Genomic DNA, 23,275 nt, shown 5'->3' on the forward strand with positions numbered 1-23,275 from the left:
GCTTCATTCTGGGAGGTTAATCCTCCGTCAGTATTACCAGAAAGCAGCCACGCAAATATTTAGAACGAGGAGGACCCCCCGCAGTAGGAGAGCAGCACCCGTATCAGAGAGGCTGGCATCTGATTAGGAATGTAAAAGCCTCCGCCACCGCCACATTCATCAAATGGATTTCCAGCCTCACTGCTGGCTGTGCAGTGGGGTAATCTCTCGGAATGGCCCTATATCACCAGGACCATAGATTTTTTGTGTGTGTGTAGAATTGCGGGGCCTTATCAAAGAAGCAAAAACTCAAATGTGATTTAATGTGCTTTCTCAATAATTAATTTGGAATTGGGAGAAAGTCATCCGGCGAGACGTGATTAATGTCGAACCATGCAAATTGCTCAAGCAGAGATGAGGCAAGTGAGGAATTCATTATGGAGTCCAGGGATAATTTCTCAGAATCTATCATCAAAAGTTATCAAATGAAAACACAGGCGTAATGAGAAGGCACTGGTGTGCAGAGCACTGACCTGGGTTGTTCACTTGTCTCTGACCTTGAAAAATTGAATATTTTCATCTTTTTGGGGTAGAAACAGACGCACACACACACACACACACACACACACACACACACGCATGCATACGCATGCATTAAATGGAATATAATTTTCTCCTACATCAAGATATTTTCTTTCACCGACACGAAAGGGTAGAACACTTTACAGAGATAATACTTTGTGATCTGGGTGCTACAATGACAGGGCACAATTGAGGCTGGGTTCTGCCAGTAAAAAAATACTCCTTTTATATTGAAGAAAAAACTACAAAAAGCCACAACATTGTCATGCTTTCAGTTTGAAGCTAAGAATGACGGAGTGGGTCGTCTCATCTGAGTTACTGGATCTTAATCCCGAGCTAACACAAAGAGCACCAGGAGCCAGAAAGTATTTGTCTTAGAAAATGAAAGTCTAATGTGACCAAACTCACTGGAAGAAAAATAGATCCTGTCTTTCTTGCTGCCTTAAAAGCAAGTCAAAAGGTTAAGCTGCAGAGGGTCTGACACATAAAGGGTAGCAGAGAGAAAGTGAGAGAGAGAGAGAGAGAGAGAGGTGGAGAGAGAGAGAGAGAGAGAGAGGGAGAGAGAGAGAGAGAGGGAGAGAGAGAGAGAGAGAGAGAGAGAGAAAGGGGTAGAAAGTGAAACTGCCAAAATTTCAGTGCTTCAAAATAAATCCTTGAACTCTAAAAGGAAGATGAAACCTAAAGTATACTTGAGGGACAAAGATCTTGTTTAAGCAGAGACTCATACCCATCCATGTACTGGGAAACTACTGTAATCTGTGAAGCCAAATGCTGCAGTAAAATAACAGTCTTCACCCTTGGTCAAATACACACAGGCCATTTGAGTGTGCCATATCTTTGATTTTCTGAAACCACCACTACTGCCCATCTCCCATCAAATGAAATGACAGATTCCCCCAATGGCTACCTGAGTCAAAATAGGCTGTTGATCTTGTGATCAGCAATATCTTTCACCCTGATACAGGGAGCACTGCATTGTTGAGAAGGCAGGGCAGGACAGAGAGAGGAATCCGCCGATAGCAGGAGTATCATAAAAAGTCCTTCCGCTCCAGGTCACCCACTCAGATCTACTGCAGATATGAAGGCATTATAGTGTCAGCGATTCTGCAGATTCAAACACGCTCCTCAATTATTGAACTGCACACCAGACGGCTCCGGACAGAGGACACGTGGTTATGCGTGTGGTTATGGTTAACTGGTCTAGCACAAATAATATTTTGGTTAATGTTGTTGATGCCTTTTTTGTTGATATTGATAAGCTAGAGCAATACATGACTTACAGTAGTGAAATGCACTAGTATCCAGTTCCAAGATCTCACCAAGCACTTCTATTGACCTATCCATTTTATAATGGCAAGGACAGAGCCATGTAAACTGTAGTGTTGCCTACAAGCTTCATCATAGGTAATACTGATGATTCCACACACTGAAATACTGTCTGCACCTGTCACAGTGGTGCTACAGTAGTTGTCAAAAAAGCCAGCGGTAGTGCAAGCTGACTGTGTAGATATGTAAACCCTTTTAATGTATTACAGGTCTGTTCATGATCTCTGACTCAATACCCTGAGATATGGGTATCGGGATTATTAAACTTCATCATCATGCAGAATCTCACATTATATGATTCACAAGAGAGTTTCAAAAGAATATCTAAAGGAATAGTCTCTGTCCAACTCACTGCATGACAAGTTATGAATCTACAGTATGAATAATGGCTAATGTAAATCAGTCTTACAGTCGACACAACTGATCATGTTGTGAATTATTCCTGCAGCAAGCGCCAAACTGCACAAATTAACATGCGCTTCCATCCAGTACTGGGCCGCCTGATATTTCTTATCTGCTCAATAAATGCATTTACAATGTCCATGTACCTATTTCGTTCAAAATGTAAAATGCATGAAGTTCACTCTCGTCACACATATCTTGGGAGAAAAAAAAGCCCTTTCACCGTGTATTGGAAAATGAGTGGACTGAGGCCAATTTCCACCTTGTACTTCCAGAGGCCACTGCACACGGGGAGACAGCCTCCGTGCTCAAGTGTGTCACCAGGAGGATGAAGCACAGGGCGGTGGTGGGGGGTGGGGGTGGGGTGGTCTATAATGAAACTCCACCGCTGCTGACTGCCTAAGGCAAACCTTCAAAATCATACTTTCACTCTCAGCAGGGAAGCTCCCTGTTAAGAGCATCGCATGTTTGACCTCATAAGGAAAGTTCCGGTAAATGACTTTATCACGCTAATGCTCTGGTCAAAAGTCCACTACTCCCCTTCGAGACCATGGGGAGGGAGGGCATTTGGAAATGCGAATGTAAGAAGCTTGTACTGGACCAGGCACTGTGACATGCAATCAAGCCGAGCCGCGGTACATGGTGGTGGTGGTGGCGGTCGATGCATATTTATGGCCCCTCAGCTTACGTGAGCCCACTTGTCATACACTCCGGCACCGTTCTAAGAGCACGATCTCATAAATAGAGCACTTCCCTGACAATATGAGCTACGACTCATACTCCACAGCATGCCTGTGTGCACGGCTGCCTTTCCTGAACAGCGGCCCACATGACTACATGCAGGGGAGTTCACAGGGAGGGGGACCCTGATCCCAAAATTAAGACATGGTGATGAATCTGCAATGTATTCATAAAGGGAGAATTTCTGCATTCTCCCTTTCACTAAATGCACAGTTTATGACTACACTAATGATTACAAGATATGAAATAATGTTACACATTCCTGGTCAATATGATTGACAGACACAATAACTAGGCATTGATCACATGGGTTGCTACGGCGGAGCATCCGAGAAAGCTTGAAATCCACACTGAAGTGCAATAGATGCCACCTGAAGAGGCCTGAGGAGTTAGCCAAAGACGTGTCAGGATGTGGTGATTTCCACAGGCTGCAGAGACAGAGGTGCTGGAGGGAGGCTTACAGTGATGTGGCGGTTAGAGGACTCCACATGTTATCTCTCACTGCACTGAGGACAGCCTCCTTCCTACGGGAATGCACTGGCCCATTATCTCGTTCACCTGACACGGATCAAAAACACGGATGCTTGTGCATGCGTGCTCACACACACACACATGCACACACACACACACTCTCACACACACACTCACACACACACACTCACAGACACACAGGTTTGCACTCATGATGGATCTGTGGCTTTATTCTGTCTCTTTGTGGTAGATATGAAAGCATCCATTTCCTTGTACTCTCCGAGCATCTACGGCCTCCATCGCAGGGTTACATGAACTATGGTTTACTTGATATCCACCAAAGGACAGTGAATGACTGATGTGGCATTTGTCATAACCTGTATCAGCACTGCAAAGTTACAAGACAGAATGATTTGTTTTGTGTAGGACTCTGTAACAATAACTGGTCCTATAATAATACATCTTGATTTCAAAATGGCATAAATCATCATAGCTTATCTTATTATACATAATCTAAAGTAGGATTAATAACTGCAATTGTGCTTACTAACTAGCACATCACTCATAGTTATGAGAGCAATAATTGTGCATCTATGTAAATATGCAATACAAGGCTTCAGCGATAACCAACTCTGAGTTCATATGTAAATATGCAATACAAGGCTTCAGCGATAACCAACTCTGAGTTCATATGAGGGGACCTTCATCACCATTTTTATATATTTTGCAGCTAATCCTAAAATAATTACTACTCTGTAATGGTTTTCAAAAATATATGTAAGTATTCATATTTTTTGTCATGAATGCACAACATATACACTTACACTCCCCCCCCCCCCCCCCCCCCATCGTTCTTTCTTCTTGAAGAAAAATCATTTCCTAGATCAACAAAAATGGCACAATATTCCTTATAGTATTTCAGTCTTTTCCTCACAATGCATTGAGAAATGCATGCAGAGGGAAGAGAAAGAAGAACATGTGAGTAAAATGTGTATAGTTGTGACATTGTTGAACTAACTTGCAGAAAGGTAAGCAATAATTCCTGGCGACCATTACATGATCTGCAGAAGTCATCAGCGAGCTCACAATAAGATCATATTTTACTCTCTGCAACACTGCAGGCAGGCACTTAATATGCAGTCGATACAGTGTCGACTAGCCTATTCTCACATACCCTAAGTATCCAAGCATTAGTCTCTTCACGCATTTAGGCATTGTGGGTGTCAAGAAGATTTTGAACCTCGAAATCAATACATTGGCGGTCCTTTCCCAACACTATGAACTCTCGGTCATTATATATGCACAAAAACATTTTATATACTGCTAACCTAATGACCTACACTGTATTGCTACACATCCGTGCGCATTTGTCCAAGTCAATAAAACTATATGCTATCACATTCACGTTGTTACAAACGAGAAAGAAAACCAACGGCGCAATCCGAAACAACACTGTCAGCTGCAGAGGACCTGGACGAGGCAATTCTGACCTCTAGTGTGTATGCTACTCATTCATGCAACAAACAGCTTCTCACTAATTTCCATTAACTGTACTTGAAATTAGATATAGTGCGGTACAACTCACAAAGTTAAAGCCAGTAGGCTACGCTACCTCATTTTAAATCGTAAAATGTTACAGTCAACAGATTTCACCAATGTCGCCAAAAAACATGTGGATTTGTTTTCCAAATTAAGCAAAACTTCAGCACCTTTATTGACAGGTAGTGTTAGTCTTACTTCTAATGTAGCCTACTATATATTCATTGTCGAAAATCCAACCAGTTAAACATGGTCAAACATATCCACTAATTTGTTTTCAGCACTCTCGTATTTAGGCTACACTCACACAACGTTGATACATCGTTGATATGTTGACTTTGAGAAGAGAATATCGTTAACACTCTCGGAGTTACTTACAATGACTAGCTGCACGTGACGAACTGAAGAAGATGATCATGATGATGCTGACTGTGTAAGGTAAGGACTTTCGAAACTCCATGATTTTTAATTCAGACCGGAGTAAATATCCTTGCCGTGATAAGATACGTCCAAAAAGGAAAGCCTCCAAGCAAGTACTGTAGTTCCAGCGCCTTCCTTTTCTCTACCGTACCACAGACGCGTCAAGAGGCAGAGCGCCCACCGAGCGCGCGAGATCCTCTTAAAGACACACGTTGCTCCCGAGCTCCGTCATCTCTCTCTCTCTCTCTCTCTCTCTCTCTCTGTGTGAGAGAGAGAGAGAAATGTTTTCCCCCTCACCTTGTGTGTTTGTTGAATTGATTTCTAGGAGAAACATGAGCTTTCAAGCAGGACCCTCCACAATTTTAGTTTCATGACCATGGACAGCTCATGAACAGTAATTAGCCGATCATTCCACAAAATTATGTTTTACATGGTTACTGTAATCATATAACATTAATATTCATCGGACTATTTCAAAGATGTAAGCATAACTTTTGACTGGCATAACTAGACAAATATCGGATATGGCTCTAATGCAGATAAAATGCTTCATATGTGCAATGACAAACTCTGGATAGTATGTAAATATTTCCACTGCATAATTCACACTGAAACATCTCAGTTGTATTAAAAGTTCATTGTCAATGTCCATGAGAAACAAGATGATGCATTTGTGACAACTTGTCACATTGTGTAGCCTAATTGCATTTCCTATTTTTCAAATTATATCTCATTAAACGCAATAAAGGAAAATATAAAAGGCACATACATGCACGCATGCACGCACACGCACATACACACACACACACACACACACACACACACACAAACATACACACACGCACACACACACACACACATACACACACACACACACACACATGTCCAATAGGGCTCATACACAGCATGCTTTATCATGTACTACTGTAGCCTGGAAAATGCATATTATTTAATGAGGTTTTATCACTGAAAACGATTATTTCTGAAAACTTTGGCCAAAGTTGAGATGTGGGAAAACTTGTGGTTTCACTTTCATCAAGGGAAAACAGCGCTGTTGCATTGCGACATGTTCCCTCATTCGTTTGAAATCTCTGATTGACCACCTGTTCGAGGGATTTGCGACAGCTGTTTAACATGTTTGTAGCATATCAGTGTTCAACAGAATTATTTTTAAAAACGGAGGGGATATCAGTTTTTTCCTAATAGCCTACTACCTATCTCGCTAATGAGTGTTGTAGGCTAGGAGTTATTGACGGCACTAACTTACAAAAGACCAGAAAACAATGTTAAGAAATTTGTGGAGAAGAAGGATGGTTTGTGTGTTCTTCCTACACCTCACGGTAAGCTATTTCGTTGCTCTGATTGGTTAGGTCTATCCAATTGAGTGCAGAGGCATTCCCCCCCCTGTATCGGTTGAAACACGCCCCATAATTATGTCCCAATGGAGCAGTATCAGACTCATATTCTGACTAGAATTGAGTATGACTACGTCAGGCTAGTACTACTGTGTATGCTCAATAAAATGCATCTTTATATATCTATTTAGTCAGATTCCTGCTATTTGAAAAACGTGTCACTGCATGATACGTGTTGGCAGCCTCTTCTGTCAGTGATTACATCTCCTTTATATTTTGTGAGTGGGAGGTTTCTTTTTTGTCCAGGAGCCAGTCCTGCTCTCCATGTTTACAGTAATTGCAGTGCAGAAGGATACATACTTAATTTACATACTGTAATGCACGGAATCACCCAGTTTCTTTCTGCAACTCATCAGCCTCACAATCTGTTTAAGTGCATTCATTTCTCATTCATTGAGCTGTCACCTCCACGAAAGCCTCCACCGGACCAAAGCCTGGGCTTTCCCTGTCAGTGTGTCAAGGTATGAGACCTACACCGAAGAGCTATTACATTACAAGGCCATATCTGACACCTCTCTCCACTTTTACAAATATGGACTGAGGGCTTAACACCATTTTCCTTGGTGGAGTGGGGTATAAAAAATGCATGATTCTTCCTAAAGTTTGCAGGTTATTAAATATTTGATGAATCCATGTGGCTTGGCCACGAGGTGACTGTCAGAGTCGTTTTCACTATTTACTTATTCATCTGTTCGTGTTATTCTTCTGACAAGACAATGAGTGCAAAACAATTCATTTCATTTTGCCAAAGATATAGTAAAAACCAAAACTGAGGTATTTAATAAAAAAGAGGGTTATGAAAGCCTTAATGTTGTGGGAAGCAGTTGTGAAAGTCAGGGGTCTTCGGTGTATTCACAGCCCCACTGTTCAGATGTCACTCGAAGACAATAGGATTTCCTGTGTTGTAAATTTAGTCAGGCATTTCACATTTAGGCCTAAGCTTACTGAGACAGTGAGAAGTAACTGGCAAACAGTCTTTACTTACAGTATGCAAGGCATGTCACAAGTCTCGGAACTAACATAAGTGCTTGCCTCTGCCTTGTTTTGATGTCAATTGGTTCTAGATTGAGTGTCTGACTGACACTCTTGGCGTACTCATGTGTGGGAGGCAGAGTGATGAGAGTGGGATATACATATCTGAGGCCATGATGAAAGGCGCGTTTGTTATGTATCATCTATGATGAACAAAGGAGTGCTTTGGAGCATTTTCTGTGGACTTTATTTATTTATTTATCTATTTATTTATTTATCCCTTCATTTACAGGAAGCAACTGATTGATAGCTGAATGTGAAGCCTCTCAGAGTCGAGCATGCAATTTTAATGAAGTGCATCAGTAAGAAACACAACCTAAGTGTATGTTTGACTTTGTCCCGTCTACAGCTGTCGAGACCGAGCGCCTGGTGTTGTTTTGAGCTCTCCAGGCTCCGGTTCCGCCCAGGCCCCCAGTCACAAGACAGATAGGATCGAAAGCCGGCCCGTGGTGTGTGAATTAGCCCCGAATCCGTCAGAGCAGGGTGGCTGTCACACACAAGATTCACGGCGGACGGCAGATATTCATCACACAGGATGAGACTCGCCGTTAAAACCTGCAATGAAACCTCCTCCTCTGTCAGGAGCAGCAGTCTCCGCCCCTGCACCCGTAGTGGTTGGGCGCCCATCAGGCTGCCCCTGGTGTTGCCAGAATGCTTTATCAATTTGATTAACAGTCGTTTCATGTGACCCATCAAATTCTAATGGAATGGGATGATTGAGGGTCCTGACATGAGGCTTGCATCATCATAATTGCCAGGCCGCAGTGTCCGTCCTTACCTGGCCAAGTGTAGTTTCAGAAGTGTCTGTTATTTGCACTGCTAGAAAGTTAATGTCATATATGGTCACAGTCGATTTTGAAGAGGATACTGATAAATTGCAGATGCAGTTATGTTCAGTTGCCACCAGCATGCCTCAGACAAGAGCAAATTTTACCAGCAGAACTCAACCTGGAAAACCTTGACTCAGCACATTCAAAACATTTGATATCTGCACTAACAATAAAATCTCTTCCCCCAGGATTAGTATATCTCAATAACCTTTTGAAAGATGATTTCATGTCAGCTTGATATTGTTCTTTTTGTGACCTAGCCCACCATGTGATTATCTTTCAACATCTCATGTTACATCCCACTTGTTATAGGACATATTCTTCCGTTCACCTCTTTTAATAAGATCGAATAATCTCTCCGTTTGTGAATAAGGTTGGCCTGACAAAAGCTGGCACCATGGAAACGTCTGCTCCCTCTGAACATGGCAGCTTATTGCCTTTGTAACATTATTGCCTCAGTAGAGAGGTGGCACCAGAGCTAATATGAGGAGACTAATGCAGTTCTAATGAAATGACTAAGCTTCCCCCCCACATTCTGGATAATACGAAAGCAAAAGATTTGCACTGGGTCAGAATCAGTGTAAATATGGATTGACTTGAAGCCCAAATGAGAGTGTAGTGTTCCTAAAACCACGTCACTGTAACTATGGTCACCTCCGCAAACCTTCCTGTTGGGTGAGCATGTTTAAGGTGATTCCATCCATCTGATGTCTCTGCCCACCCACACACTCAGCGGCCATCAAACAACGGGAAATCTTTTGCAGTCTCTTCAAAGTTCGAGGATGTCACTGCAAAACGGTGCTTTCAGGTAAATGGCCCGAGCGATTGCGATGAAAGAGTGATCTGAAAGTCTTTAGCCTTGCTGTTAGCGATGAGCGTAATAACTTCAGGGGCATCGCTGTCACCAGAACCCCCCCCCCCCCCCCCCGCGCAAAACATCAGAGCTCTTTGCATCCGCCTGCTTGCGGCTCATCCATCATTTGGGTAAGTGAATCTCAGGGCAGGCGCTCTGTTTCCCAAATTAAATTCTCCACAGTGGGTTGCATTGAGGTTGTGTGTGTGTGTATATATGTGTGTGAGTGTGTGTATATATATGTGTGTGTGTGTGTGTGTGTGTTTGTGTGTGTGTGTGTGTATGTGTGTGTGTGTGTGTGTGTGTGTGTGTGTGTGTGTGTTTGTGTGTGTGTGTGTGTGCATGTGTCTGTACGGTGTGTGTGTATTCGGGGGAGTGTTGGGAAGAGTAATGTGTTGTTGGGAAGAACCTGAGACTGCTGCAATCAGGCAGGTGTCTGAGCGGCAGGTGATCTGTGAGTCCCTGGACAAGCAGCCATTTCACTCTGCCTGCTCGCCAGAGCCGTGCCGTGCCGCTCCCAGACGTGGCGGAGGCCCACCGATCAATCCAGAGCACAGGCCTTTAAATAGATTTCTATCAGATGAGTCTGGTGAAGAGAGCTAATCCCCCGAAGCTGCATTGTCAAGCAGCAAGTTGTGCTGCTATTCTTAACGATAAAAAACACATTACCAAATGTGAAGTCTTTTCTCAGCGTGTGAGCTAAAGATGGTAGAGTATAAAGAGTATACTATTCATCTAATTTCAAAACATTCCATCACATGATTAGTTTAAATTAATACACTTTTTTGTCTGGGGTCATGTCTATGAAAATTGCAATATATGCAAAGTAGCATTACTGTGAGCTATGGATTGTATTATGGCAACATAACATACAGGTGAGTTGTTGGTCAGACTGAAATAAGGTTTCCCACGTACACAGTTTCTTCAGTTTGTTCTTCAGAATCCTTCACCCACTCAGAATAACACGACAAATAAAATACATTAAATAAAGACATACATATAGGTTACATACACGTTCAAAGTACACAATTCTACACACAGATACAGTGGCTGGTTGCCTACCTAGTGGAGCGTCAAATGCATGGAAGTGAGTTTGTTCCAGCTTTTTCTAAGCATGGAACACAGCGCTGAGACGTCGTTTTGTGGGACCGGAGTTGTGAAGCGGGTTCCCCTTGAGAGAGGCTGGAGAGCAGCTGCTCCCTCTGGGTTCCAAGTCATCAGCCGGTGGGGTCCAGATGGAGCTGCTCAACACCTTACAGAAATTCCTCCATTTTACACACGGGGCCTTTGTTCTGACAATGTGACAAATGGGATTATTAATTTCCAACGGTCCAGATGATCAAATTAAATCATTTATTTATCCATCTAATTATGGGCTTGGCAGTTACACTAGAGTAGCTTCAAATTTGATTATATTTTTTCCCCTCGTTTACAGCACAATCTCTCACTGAAATTGATTCATTTTAAGCATCATTGCTGTGAACAGGTCTGGCTAAGGGGACAGTATTAGTATTGTTCCCTTTTCAGACGGTGAGGCACAATTAGCTTTTAAAAGGTGCTTGTTTGGAGTGTATCAAGTAGTTGCACAGCTTCCCACAAAACTGCTGTTTTTTTCCCACGACCCACAATCCTTCAACCCACTTAATCAGGCTCTTCAAGATGATTAATACCAGCCCTAAGTCACCCTCCGGCTCAGAATTCTACAGGATCTGGATGGATGATTTCTTACCTAATTACCACACTCACCTTAGTAAGAGTGCTATGTGAATGCCCTCTTCATCCCCCCCCCCCCCCCCCCCCCCCTCTCCCGGTGAGTCTAACTATATGCATTCTCATCCATCTTCAAAACATCTAGAATTTCACACCACCATGGGACTACAGAGCTCAGATGTCTAATTAATCATTTCACTGTGTCAGGGCAGTGTGAAGACAATCCCCCATATACAATGCGTCTACACTCTTCCCAGAGATCTCAGAGCTGTGAAGGCAAAAATTGCCTGTGGAAGATCTTTTCATCTTGAATTACTTTTACTGAGGATATAATACTGTTTATTTACTGTTTTGTGTTAGCATTTGTATCTGCCAAATTCTAACATTGTATTGTATGACAAATGTGAACATGTATTTTGTGAAATTGTCTGTGACAAAAAGATCTTTGACAGAGCTGCCAAGGGGGAGTGCAGTAACACTTCACTTGGATGCACTCATCTTCTCACACAAATATCACAAAATGTGTTACTTTGTCAGATTCCAAATACAGTTAATTAAAGTAAACAGTGAGATAAAAGTAAACAGTTTAAATGTTCTGCACTTTTTTTTCCAATACCGGCAGGTGAATTCATCATACACGTGCAAGTGCCAATGAGTCAGTTACACATTGGTCACACTTTGTGTTATTTATTAGCAAGGAGTCTATATATGTCAGGCGCTGACAATGAACAGTATCCTACGGAATACTGAATGATACTGCTATTACTACACTCTTAAAATGAATGTGTTGTCCCTATCTGGACACAGAGATGTGTTAAAAACAGCGCAAGTTGTGTTGTTTTCAACACATTTGTTTTAAGTGTATGCATGTGGAAAGAACCACGCTGAAAGCTGAGAAGAGCAAATTATCCTTTGTCTGGAAACTTATTTCTGACCCAAGGAAAAAAAAACTTATTTGAAGAATAATTAAGTGATAGATGGTTAGAAGGCTGTCTAATGTTATTATTATGTTTTGAAATTATTATCGCTATCCGTCTGTAAATGTGTACATAGCAAATGAAGATGTAGCCAAATTTGATTAAACACAATCTTCATGCGTGCAGCTTTTAAATCAATATTTCTAATTGTGCCCCGCCACCCAGTCATCTGAGGCGCGTGTGGTATTCACTTCCTCACTCAGAGAAAAAAGAACTCCAGTCTGTAGTTTCCTGTGAAATGCAATGCGATCCACACCCGCCTACTAATCTCCATAAATACCCAGACTCGTGATCCTATGAGGTTAGGAAAGAGTGGTTGCCCATTGCCCAACACTGCCCATCACACCCCACTTAACCCTGATGCTGTTCCCAGGGAGGGCCCACATACTGGGCAGGCGTGCTTACACCGGACCACGCAGGGCATCAGTAAGTGTGCCTGAGAGGAAGGGGACATGACAGTGGTAGTGTTGGTATGGGAGGGAGAGAGGATAAGAATAAGGTCCCATGAAAACCCAGCAAGGCTGTCTCTCACTGAGGAGCCAGTGCAGCGCAACAGGTGAGCTCATGGGAGCCAATGAGACGAGGTGCGAACGAGCGAGCGAACAAACGAGCGAACAAGCAGACGCGTGACGTATCGCAGAGGGGATAGACACCGGCAGGGCTGCCTGAGAGAGACAGACACACAGACAGGAGTTGACACAGAGAGACAGCAGAGACGGAAAGACTGAGAAGTGAGAGACAGACAGACAGACAGACAGACAGAATAGAGAGAGAGAAAGGGGGGGGGGGGGAGAGAGAGGCTGAGTCATCACCATGACGTACCCAGGGCACAGATGGAGAAGCACTGGGCACGTCGGCGGCAACTTTCCAGCTGCCACAGACGTGCCACCTGAGGAACAGAGGTAATAAGGGAGAGACTGCAGGAGAAAGAGGAGACGAGACGAGACGAGACGAGACGAGACGAGATACTGATCTCTATCAGATGGGCTCCTGGGCTCCCAGAATAGGCTGGAATGTTACAACACAGAACACTAGTCGTGCTAGACTATTGTAAAGACTATTGCACTGGGTGTGACAGCATATTCTCTACTGAGACTAATATGACATATTCAACAGAATCTCGGCTGATTGTGTGGACTTGAGAGGGATGCTGAGGATATGCATAAAACAGGAGGAGCTCATTAAAACATTGGTATGAGTATGGACACAGGTGCATGTGATGTGCTATCATGAGAGGCGGAATCTGCACTGCTGAAATACAACGCAAACCAATCTGGCAATGTCAGTGAGGGGTCCAGCTCCTGTGCATTTACAGCATGTTTTTCTCTGGTATTTCCTTAGTAAAATTATTTTCCTTCAACCCAAAATGAAAACCTTGCCCTGGCAATAACACATTATGCTGCTCCATTGCTTTCTTTTGTGGACAGCTGTGCTGCCATGGAAGATGCTATGACATCGGAAAAGAATGGCCAAAATATAGCTAAAAGGCTACTATTCCAGTTTGATTCAAAAAAGAGGTGAATTCAGATAGGTAACACAACTCGCCTTAAACATTTCACATTTGACTTTGTGATTGCAAATTTAAATCTGGTGTTAAAAATGACAGGAACAAATCATTACTCTTTTTTATACGTTAAAAAACAAAACAAAATATATCCAGGTTATCCGTTTGGCTCCTGATGGTAAATATCTTCTGGCTCTGTCCACATGGGTCAGGGGCGGGCAGTGGACTACATGCAGCTGTCCCTGTGGAATCCATGTTGTCTGTGATGGATGGCCAGCGGGAGATCCGGTTGAACTGAAAGGACAGGGGGTGCACATATCACCATACATCTTTCACTGCAAACACCATGAATATTCATTCCACAGCAGGACTACCTCAACAGTGACAGGAAAAGCACAGTTCAAATGTGGAAATCTCCTGCTGCACACACACACACACACACACACACACACACACACACAAATAATCAAAGCAAGCCCTGTGATTCATTGCTTTTCCTATTGTGTGGATGTGTAAGGTACATTTGAGCATCTGTGAACCCTGTGGTTTGTGTTTAACTTTCACTTCTCACAATTCAGACTAACTGCAGCTTCAGATAAGGGACGAAGACAACAAGGACTCTAGAAGACCTCAACACCTAACAATGCTGCAACAAAGAGTGTTGTGAGGTCTGCTATCATTCTCAGGGATTATAGATGAAGAGAGAGAAAGAGAGATAGAGAGAGAGAGAGAGAGAGAGAGAGAGTGAGTGAGAGAAAGCAGCAACCTTGAGTAAATAGAGTGCTAATCTTACAACATTGAATAAAGCTTTTTTGTGCAGGGCTAAGAGAGTGAGAATAGAAAGAATGTGAAGATGCAAGGTAGCATGTTGAATCATTCATGCCTATATATCACACTTGCTTTGACACAGCAGGCCCAAGGAAACACCTGTAAATAATTAACATACTGTAGAGCAGTTTCTGTTGTATTCATATGGATGAATCTCTAAGTGCAGAATGCTCATGAATTATGGTCCATTACATAGCAGTTCTGCAACTGATGCAGGTTTTTTTTCCCACACTAAGGTATTGTGTTGTAACTGTCAGCCATCAAGGACATTTTTTAGATCCAATTACTTAAATTGGTGGACCATTTCAAGTACCATTTCAAAGATCTAAATACTTTTCTGAAGATGACAGAGAGGTGTCTTGCATTTGTTGCTTTCATGATTGATAAATATTTTGCTATGTTCTCCTCCACCAGAGGGGGAAACACATGGCTGCTTCAATAGCCTGAATGACTCAGATACAGATATTCATGAATTCATATTCATCATGCTCATTTAAAAATGGCACAAAACAACACATTAACTCTAGTGTTATGATCAGTGTTATGTTCTCTCATGTGTAGTTAACATTTAGTGATTCTATTTTGCCGTAGTACATCACTTATACCATCTTCATTATGACTCATTGTCTTTTTCTTTTCTATTCAACACATTCAACAAGGTTTGTCTGTCATAAATGTAAAAAGAAAGGGACACATGCTGTTAAAGGCTTTTACTGTCTGCAACAAAGGGTTTTCATGACTACATTATATGGAGACCACCCATGGCTTACACCTGAGTCCTACACCATGGCTATTACCTACTATACGGCAGTATATGGAAGCCTGGGGCCATGGGGCATTGTTTCACAAGGGGGGAAAACACTGGACTTGTCCATCACATTCTATACCGCCTCCAGCATTTAAGGGCTTGCGTTGACTGTTGTTCAATACAGCCATCATATGCCCTGTCACAGGACATGACGGGTTGGTATGTAATATGACACCAGCCGGCATGAGTGACGTGTGCTGAAGGCACCCCAGCCGCTCAGGTTAGAGAAACGAGCAAGGCCACATGAATCAGTAATAAGAAAAGAAAAAAAACATGCATGAGGTCTCATACTCGGTTTTCAAAACACAAACACAAAACAGATGGCGGTTTAGAGGATGCTCGCGCAGGTGGGCATGAAAATAGTCAGGTTCAACAGGAGGAGAGCACATTATTTGTCCTGTTTTTGTGTTCCTCTGTCTTTTTTTCTGCCAAGAAGTCTTTGGAGGCTTGCTGCAGGTCCGCTTGAAGGTTAGCCCCCCACCCCCACCTACAAGGACGCCGTTCCACTGAAGAGATCCAAGTGTTTGTTTAATGGTCTCTTTGCTACTGTTTGGCATCTCATTGCTTCAAAGCCAAAAGGAGAGGGAAAAAAGGCAACGCGATTCAAAGTTTGGTATCTTCAATCGAATCCAGATTTGAAGTGCTCCACTAATCTCTTGCTCTGATGTATTGCACAGTAAGCTCCCATTTTGAGGGAGATTTGTCATAATACCGGTCTCAGCTAGATTCATTTCCGTGTTGTCGGGGGTCCTTTGTCTTGATCTTATCTCACCCTTAGCACTCTCCATTATTTCCATATGTGTGTGTGTGTGTGTGTGTGGGTGTGTGTGTGTGTGGGTGTGCACTCTTTGATAAAGTAGAGTTGTGTTTCTTTTAATTGAGCTTGGAGTTGAAGTTCGCATATTTCATAAGGGAATGCATTGCGTGTTAAGGAAGTCACAGCTAATATGCCAGAGATGCACAGTATACCACAGAAGTAAATGCTGCCGTACAATATTATTTAAGTGTCAAATAATCTTAAATTGTATGAACTTACAGCATTTGCATTACTTCTATGTTGAACAGTAGGGTTTTCATATGTCAAAGGACACACTAACAGTTTTATTTATCATCCTGAATGTACAGGTTCCACAGAAGGAATTTAGTGCAAGTCAGTGCACCCTTCATTACTGAGGTTTACATCTTTTACTGTTTCAACTCTTTGTATGTCCATCTTGTGATGAGATGGCTTGCGCGTACTGTTGCTCTTTAGCCTCTCTTTGCTCCAGGGTTTGTGCTGCATCTCTCTCTTTAGAACACACCAAATGTGTTCTCTCCGATTCAAGCCAAGTTACATTCTTGGGCAGGTCACAGTTTTCAATTTTTCGTTCTTATTTAGAATCTAAATTTGACAGTGTTTAGATCATTGTCACACTAGAATATTCATCTTCTGAAGGAGCCTCTGGAGACTCATCTTGGAGTATTCATCTGAGAGTGTAATTCTTCAGTATTGTGCTGAAGTGCTGTTTGGTTCAGGCAAGATCCAACACACTGCACTCTTAAAACGAATGTGTCTCTATCTGGATATCATATACCATAATACAACCAGATGACCCCACAGTCTCCTGAAGCTTGAACTAAGTCAACTGACTTAAATTCCACCTGAACAGACAGTTTTTGGAATTAATACCAACTTCAATAAACAGTTTTTAAATAGGATTATTATTAATATTTGTGGAAAGAGGGTTATTTTGGCATTAAAAGTAATCATACACAATGTACATTAGAAATACAATATAATAGCAATAAAATTGTATCTTGAAAGATCCCTCTAATCATGTAAAGTGTGCCTTCAGCATCTCTCTAGCCAGACAGCCTGGCTAATTTGAGTCAAGAGATCCAATAGGCCTACTGCAAGTCAATGAGCTAATCTAGTCTTTCCACGGTCCATTAAGAAATCGCTCATCCGTGCTTGCTGCAGTGGTTGTTGACTCATAAGCGTGGTGCCAGTTTTGCTGAACATTTCAACTATAAAATCCCTTTGTAGTTTCATTTTGAATAGAAGTCTTCCAATCTGTTGTAGGCCAGCAATTTTGTAAAAAAAAGAGCTAAATTATATCAGTGGTGATTTGTAAATATACTTTGATGATCTTAAAATATATCCAAGGACTGTTGTCACAAACAGTCAACTTTGATAAAGTTAACTGAATCTAGAAATCCTGTATTATTCTGATGAGGGAAGCATATTGACATATTGTCAGTTAATTACAGATTAAATTCAAATAATGTAACTTAATTCATGATTAATTAATTTCTCACAATATTAATTGGTAATGAGTCAAAAGTCAATAGTATACCCTGGTGCAAGATCGATAAGTGGCATGAAAGGACAAGAATAATGTGTTGAGACTTCTCACAAGCCATGACAGCTCAGAGAATCCAAAAATACAGACGTGAATATGAGAGGTTACAGATCCACATGTTTTCTGTCGAGAAACCAGAGCAGGCTAATGAAGTAATGATATGAGATGTCTAACTGAGATGTATGTGTACATAAGACAGTATACAGAATTAGCTCTCAAAATTGACTCAAAATGGAAATGAACATGGAGACAGCAGTCGGCTGTGGCACTTTAGAGCTTGTGTTATTCACTTAGATTCAAAAACATCACAACTAGGATGGATATTGACATGAAAATGACTGGGCTCTTGTGTTGCATAACATTGTTTGCACATTTCATGTACGAAAAAACATGCCTTATCTATCTAAATGGTGAATATTTGTTTGAACACAGAAACCTAACTATACAGAACCACTTTGTAAAATGTTGTTGATCTTGGTCTGGGCTTCGGCTTGGACTTGGTGTCATACGCAAACACAGTATGCTGTAATCTGCTCTAAAGCCTTCATTTGAAATACAGTGCCATATGCTCTTCTTCAGCTAGTGATGAGAGAAAGCATGATGAAGTTCAATGTGATTTAATGATCTTCTATCCAAGCTAGTGTCTGACAGGTCATATGTCATAACTGTTCTTGCTACAGTTTCACCCTGAGACTACGCAGTGACTGGAGATTAGCCTGATGTAAACATCCTACTCATTGCTAAGATCTAAAGATGTGGAGGATGAGAGGCTTTAGGTATATATATGATGACAGCTGTCTCCCTTCTATAGTTCTATTTCTTCCTACAGTCCCACTGCCACTGTGCTCTCTCTCTCCCCCTCCTCTCTCTCTCTTTCCCTCTCTCTCTCTCTGTTTTTCTCTCTTCTCTCTGTCTCTCTCCCCTATCTCTCTCTCTCTGCATTGACGTGTGATTTAGTCTTTCCAGCCCACCAGCAGACCATAATTGGTTGGGTGTTTTTTATCCAACTTACATAGCAGGCGTTGGTTTTTACAGCCAGTGCCTCTCGCTCCACATCTTACATGTGCACACTGTGGCGTTACCGTTCTCCTTCAATAGGGTCACCATGAGCTTTGGATTTCCCCCCACTCCTCGTTCAGCATCTAACACCTATAGCATGCTTCCACCATTGTTTTTTCCCCACCCCCAGCCATGTGAGAGCATAACAATGGTAGTGTGAACAGGGGCGCCCCCCACCTTGAGGCACTCCTGCTGGTGAAGCGGTCATTGCCAGTAAGTTTTAGATTGATCTGATGGTTCTAGAAGTCTGAATGCTTCAATCAGGCCTTCTTTCACGTGTAGCGGTGTTCTCCGGCAGACTGTTCAGGCAATGGTACAGTGTACGTCACAGCTCTGCAAGCATTAAAGAACTTAACATTTCACATTCACGGTATTACAAACCCAAAAGGGTTAGTAGCCACTAAAAAACTGATATTTTGCACCAATGAGATATGGCTTTTGCAGTTCACTAGAGTATCGTAACACCCCCAATTATCACCACTTTTGTTCGGAAATTCTAAAACAACGATTTTAGAACAATCTTTTAACACTTTAAAATAACATTTGCTAAATGAACCTTACATTTTTCAGTAGCCATACAGTAGGTGTATAGATTTGAACAAAATCTGGTTTGGTTCTTAACGGGAGCATTTACTGCCTGAAATATCCGATTTTGTTTACCACGCTCGGAGTTATAGTGCTGGCCTGATGGGTCGCCTATTTACACCGTTTCAACGGCACATGAACGGTTAGACCGATAATTCTAGTCATGAAATTAAAATTACACCGGAGCTCCAAGCGGATGTGTACACGCAACCTTACAACACTGTTTACAGCTCTTCGAGTCACGGTAAAATGTCATTTTTGGTACATAGATAATTTAGATACACCTATGGTGTGGGTGCTTGCGTTTCTTTAGGAGTCCGCTGTCTTGGTTTGTATAGAAATGGATATTAAGTGACACATACACGCAAGACGGTGGAAATACGGGACCGACGGTAATAGGGGGAGTTGAAGTGCATAATTCTTTCAATTTATTTGCTAGCTTCCCTTTGAAAATGGTCATTGAGTTCATTATAAAGTTAAAGATAAAGAAAAAAATCCCACTTTACAAAACTTTTTCAGCCTACTTCATTTTGTGTGTATTTCCATTGACACAGGTGTAATTGTGTTCATTTGCTCTCAAGCAGGTGCCAGGAAGCAAATTAAACCACTCCAAAAACACGTACCACATTTAGCCAAACCTAGCGTAATTATCACCTTCTCTGTGAACATGCCCCATATTGTTTTCTTGTTTCCACCTCTGTTCACATCCAGTTCATTTCTCCTGCAACGTGATGCTGTCTGATTATGTTCTCGTGGTGCAGTTTTGGCAGTGTCTCCCTCCCCAGCGTTAGTGCCCCCCTTCAGGGTCTCCACCTCACTTTCGGCAAGACACCAAGCCCGCTGCTCGCTGCTCCAAAACCGCAAAGTTCAATTACCTAAGGCAGCCTCTTTTTCACAATCACTCACTCGGGCTGTCAGGCTCCGAGGAGAATGACTTCTAATGACTTTGAAAGCCTTGGGTGTGTAATCAATAAGCCACTGGACACCCTCTCCAACCACTCTTCCCAACCCAGACGCCCTTCCCTTAGCTTGTGCCAGAAGACACTGCTTCAGTAGATTACAAATAAGAACCGCCATCAACCATGTGCATGCTATCCATATGCTGTTGATATGGTGTGTTACCTGTATTGGCCTAATTACATAGTGTGGCCCTGTGGTATATAGATACTAAAGTATTCATTGGTCAGGTTCCCCATTCTACTGATGTAATGTTGAAATTATCAAACAGTTGACTATTACATATGCGTAACAGTCATACCACACAGAATGGAAATGCTGTTTTAGGGAGCAATTTACTTGCATCACTTGTCAACTTCATTTCCTCAGACGAACTGGCAGCGCAAAGGCACAATCCAATGCAGTCGTACTCAGAGTCTTTTCCCTGTCAGTTCTCATTTCTTTTGGTGAGAGAGAATGGGCTTTGTGTGTGTCCATCATCCGTGCGGTCCATCAGCACCACTGCGACCAGTTTGGAGCTTCCTGTCTCGGGCTGCCACTAGCTGACAGCCCTTTTCACCTCTTTAAGAGTCATCTGATCTTGCCGGCCCCAGATGTGCAGGCGTGATGGACAACCTGTCAATGGGATCCAGGAAGGAATTAGGGGGGAAATCTGATAATTGTGGCACCTGACAAAAATCTATGAGTTTCAGCCAGAGTCTTTCCTCTAATTATTTTTAACTGTCTGAACCCAATTGATCAGTTTTGTACAAGTGAAGCACCAAATGACAAGATATGGTGCTGTTGTCAACTTATTTGGCAATTGATTGAATAAATATATTGTATAATCACTTTTTATATATTGTATTATTACTTTTTAATAGCATGGAATAAATATTCTCTTAAATGTGGCTTGACACAGCAGATCATCATCGTTGTGTTACTAGACCAGACCACTAAAGCAAAATAAAACTGATAAAATGACTTTAAGAACTTTAAAGAATCTGACAAACTGTACAACCCCACTGTAACACCCTCCCTACCAGCCTTTTGATGTCATTAATATATTGTATGTCACGGCAGGAAAACCCCACTGTAACACCCTCCCTACCAGCCTTTTGATGTCAAAAGTGCCAAAGTGACCTCCTCTCACGGAGCAAGACAAAGTGACCTCCTCTCTGCTGTAGACAAAGTGACCTCCTCTCTGCTGTAGACACACAAAATGTCCGGCATGCGGGTGTTAATTACAATTGATGCATCTGCTGAGGCTGGTTCTGGCAGCGCTCCGCTTCTCCATACCAAAAAAAAAAAAAGGCGGCATTCGGTGAGGTCAGGGGAAATGATAGAGCAGCAGAAATGTCTGCACCCAGAGGATGCGGAGTGCCACCTGGCAGATCTGTCATCGCCCCAAACTGCTGAGACCGTGCATGCTGCCAATAACCAGGGGACAATGTGCAGTGTCCAATATTCACAATGTTAGCGGAGATGTCCTTTCCTATTAGCGGGGGGCCAGATGATGAGAAGCTGAAGTCTGCTGGAGGGAGAATGCTTGTCAAACTGAGCGTTGTGGCTAACTCTCTAGCAAATGTGCCACGGGCATCACTGGAGATGTCAGCTACTCGTCTGCTACAATTGCTTGTCCTCCAATCTCTTCTCTTTCCTCAAAAATGTAGTGTTCTAGACCGATTTAAAGTTTTGTTTTTCAGAACAAATACCACGTCAAGGACAAGGGGGGAGAAAATATCCGGAGGTTCTTAAAACAAAACAAAAAAAGGCAGAAAAAGGTGCCCTCCCATCATTATGATTCTGGCTGAACCTTGGTGGTCTTTTGACTAACTTGAGTCTGATATGTGAGGTCACCCTGCTTCAAGTGACTCACCGGCCCTGCTCCAGAGAGCTGAAGATGAATCTAACAATATGGGCTACAGCATCCAAGGTCTTACAATAGCTGACCCCGACATATGTACCCCCCTCGGGCAAAAACAACCTCGGCTACACAAATCTGTTCCTGGGCATTAGGCATGCTTCTCCAGACCCCCAACCCCCAGCCCCCGACTCTGGATCACCTCTGGAGACATCCAAGTATGGGTGAAAGTTGTGTGTGTGTCGGGGGGTGGGGTGGGGGTTTGCCGGGTGACCTCCAGGGGGGAACAGCGCCAGCTGCTTAAGTGTCACAAGCAAAGTCTTATTCTTCCAATTTACCTTGTTCCCGACGATAAGCTTGGAAGAGACAGAAATACAGAAACGAAAGCACTTCTCAAGATCAATGTCTGCTAATAGCCCCTGTAAGGCAAAGTCGTGAGATGGATTTACACTTGCCAACTATCCAAGGTGGAGGTCAATTCTGGCTCAAGTGTACTGAGGTAATGAAAAACCTATAAGCCTGAGAAATTGAGATCCCACCACGCTGAAGCAATTGCCGTTGATTGGATAATTAATAGCAAATGACAGAAACAGCTGAATTTGAGATTTATTTACATTGATCTGCAGAGTCTATCCTCCACTCCTGCAGTCTTCTCACTGTAAATGAGATCCACAATTGATAGCCCTTTGAAAAGATCATTAATGATTTGTCCATGGAAAGTCTCTTTAAGATAACTCTTTTTTTGTGGGAAATGTCTCAAGGCAAACGTGTCTGCTCAGCTTTATTATGACTTATGATTTAGGACATACAATGACACTTCATCGCTTTCTCCACCTGTACCAGTGCACTGAGCCCAAAGTAAATGGGTGGAGGAAACTGAGGTCACACGGTTGCCAATGGCATACCGACTGGAGTATGCAGCAACAGCTTTTGAATTCCAACCTCGTGTTTGACACAGTGATTGACAGGAAATATTGCACCTCAATTAGAGCAGCCCACTTCCCCCGAAGTGCCGCTATTTCTATCCCTACAAGCCTTGCCTGGAATATGTGACATCACTTACACATGCACT

General features: G+C 42.5%; 1 protein-coding gene across 1 annotated transcript in view; it reads right to left on the minus strand.

Annotated features, from left to right (window-relative positions):
* cntnap5a (contactin associated protein family member 5a) overlaps positions 1–5,561 on the minus strand; it is a 70,103-nt gene extending 64,542 nt beyond the window's left edge. The window contains exon 1 of the mRNA XM_042073321.1: positions 5,419–5,561. Within this exon, the coding sequence (XP_041929255.1) occupies positions 5,419–5,500 (82 nt within the window). The 5' untranslated portion in view covers positions 5,501–5,561. The remainder of the gene's footprint in view (positions 1–5,418) is intronic.
* Positions 5,562–23,275: the final 17,714 nt, after the last annotated feature.

The sequence above is a fragment of the Alosa sapidissima genome, chromosome 2 (assembly GCF_018492685.1).
Source record: "Alosa sapidissima isolate fAloSap1 chromosome 2, fAloSap1.pri, whole genome shotgun sequence".
In the NCBI taxonomy this organism is placed as follows: domain Eukaryota; kingdom Metazoa; phylum Chordata; class Actinopteri; order Clupeiformes; family Clupeidae; genus Alosa; species Alosa sapidissima.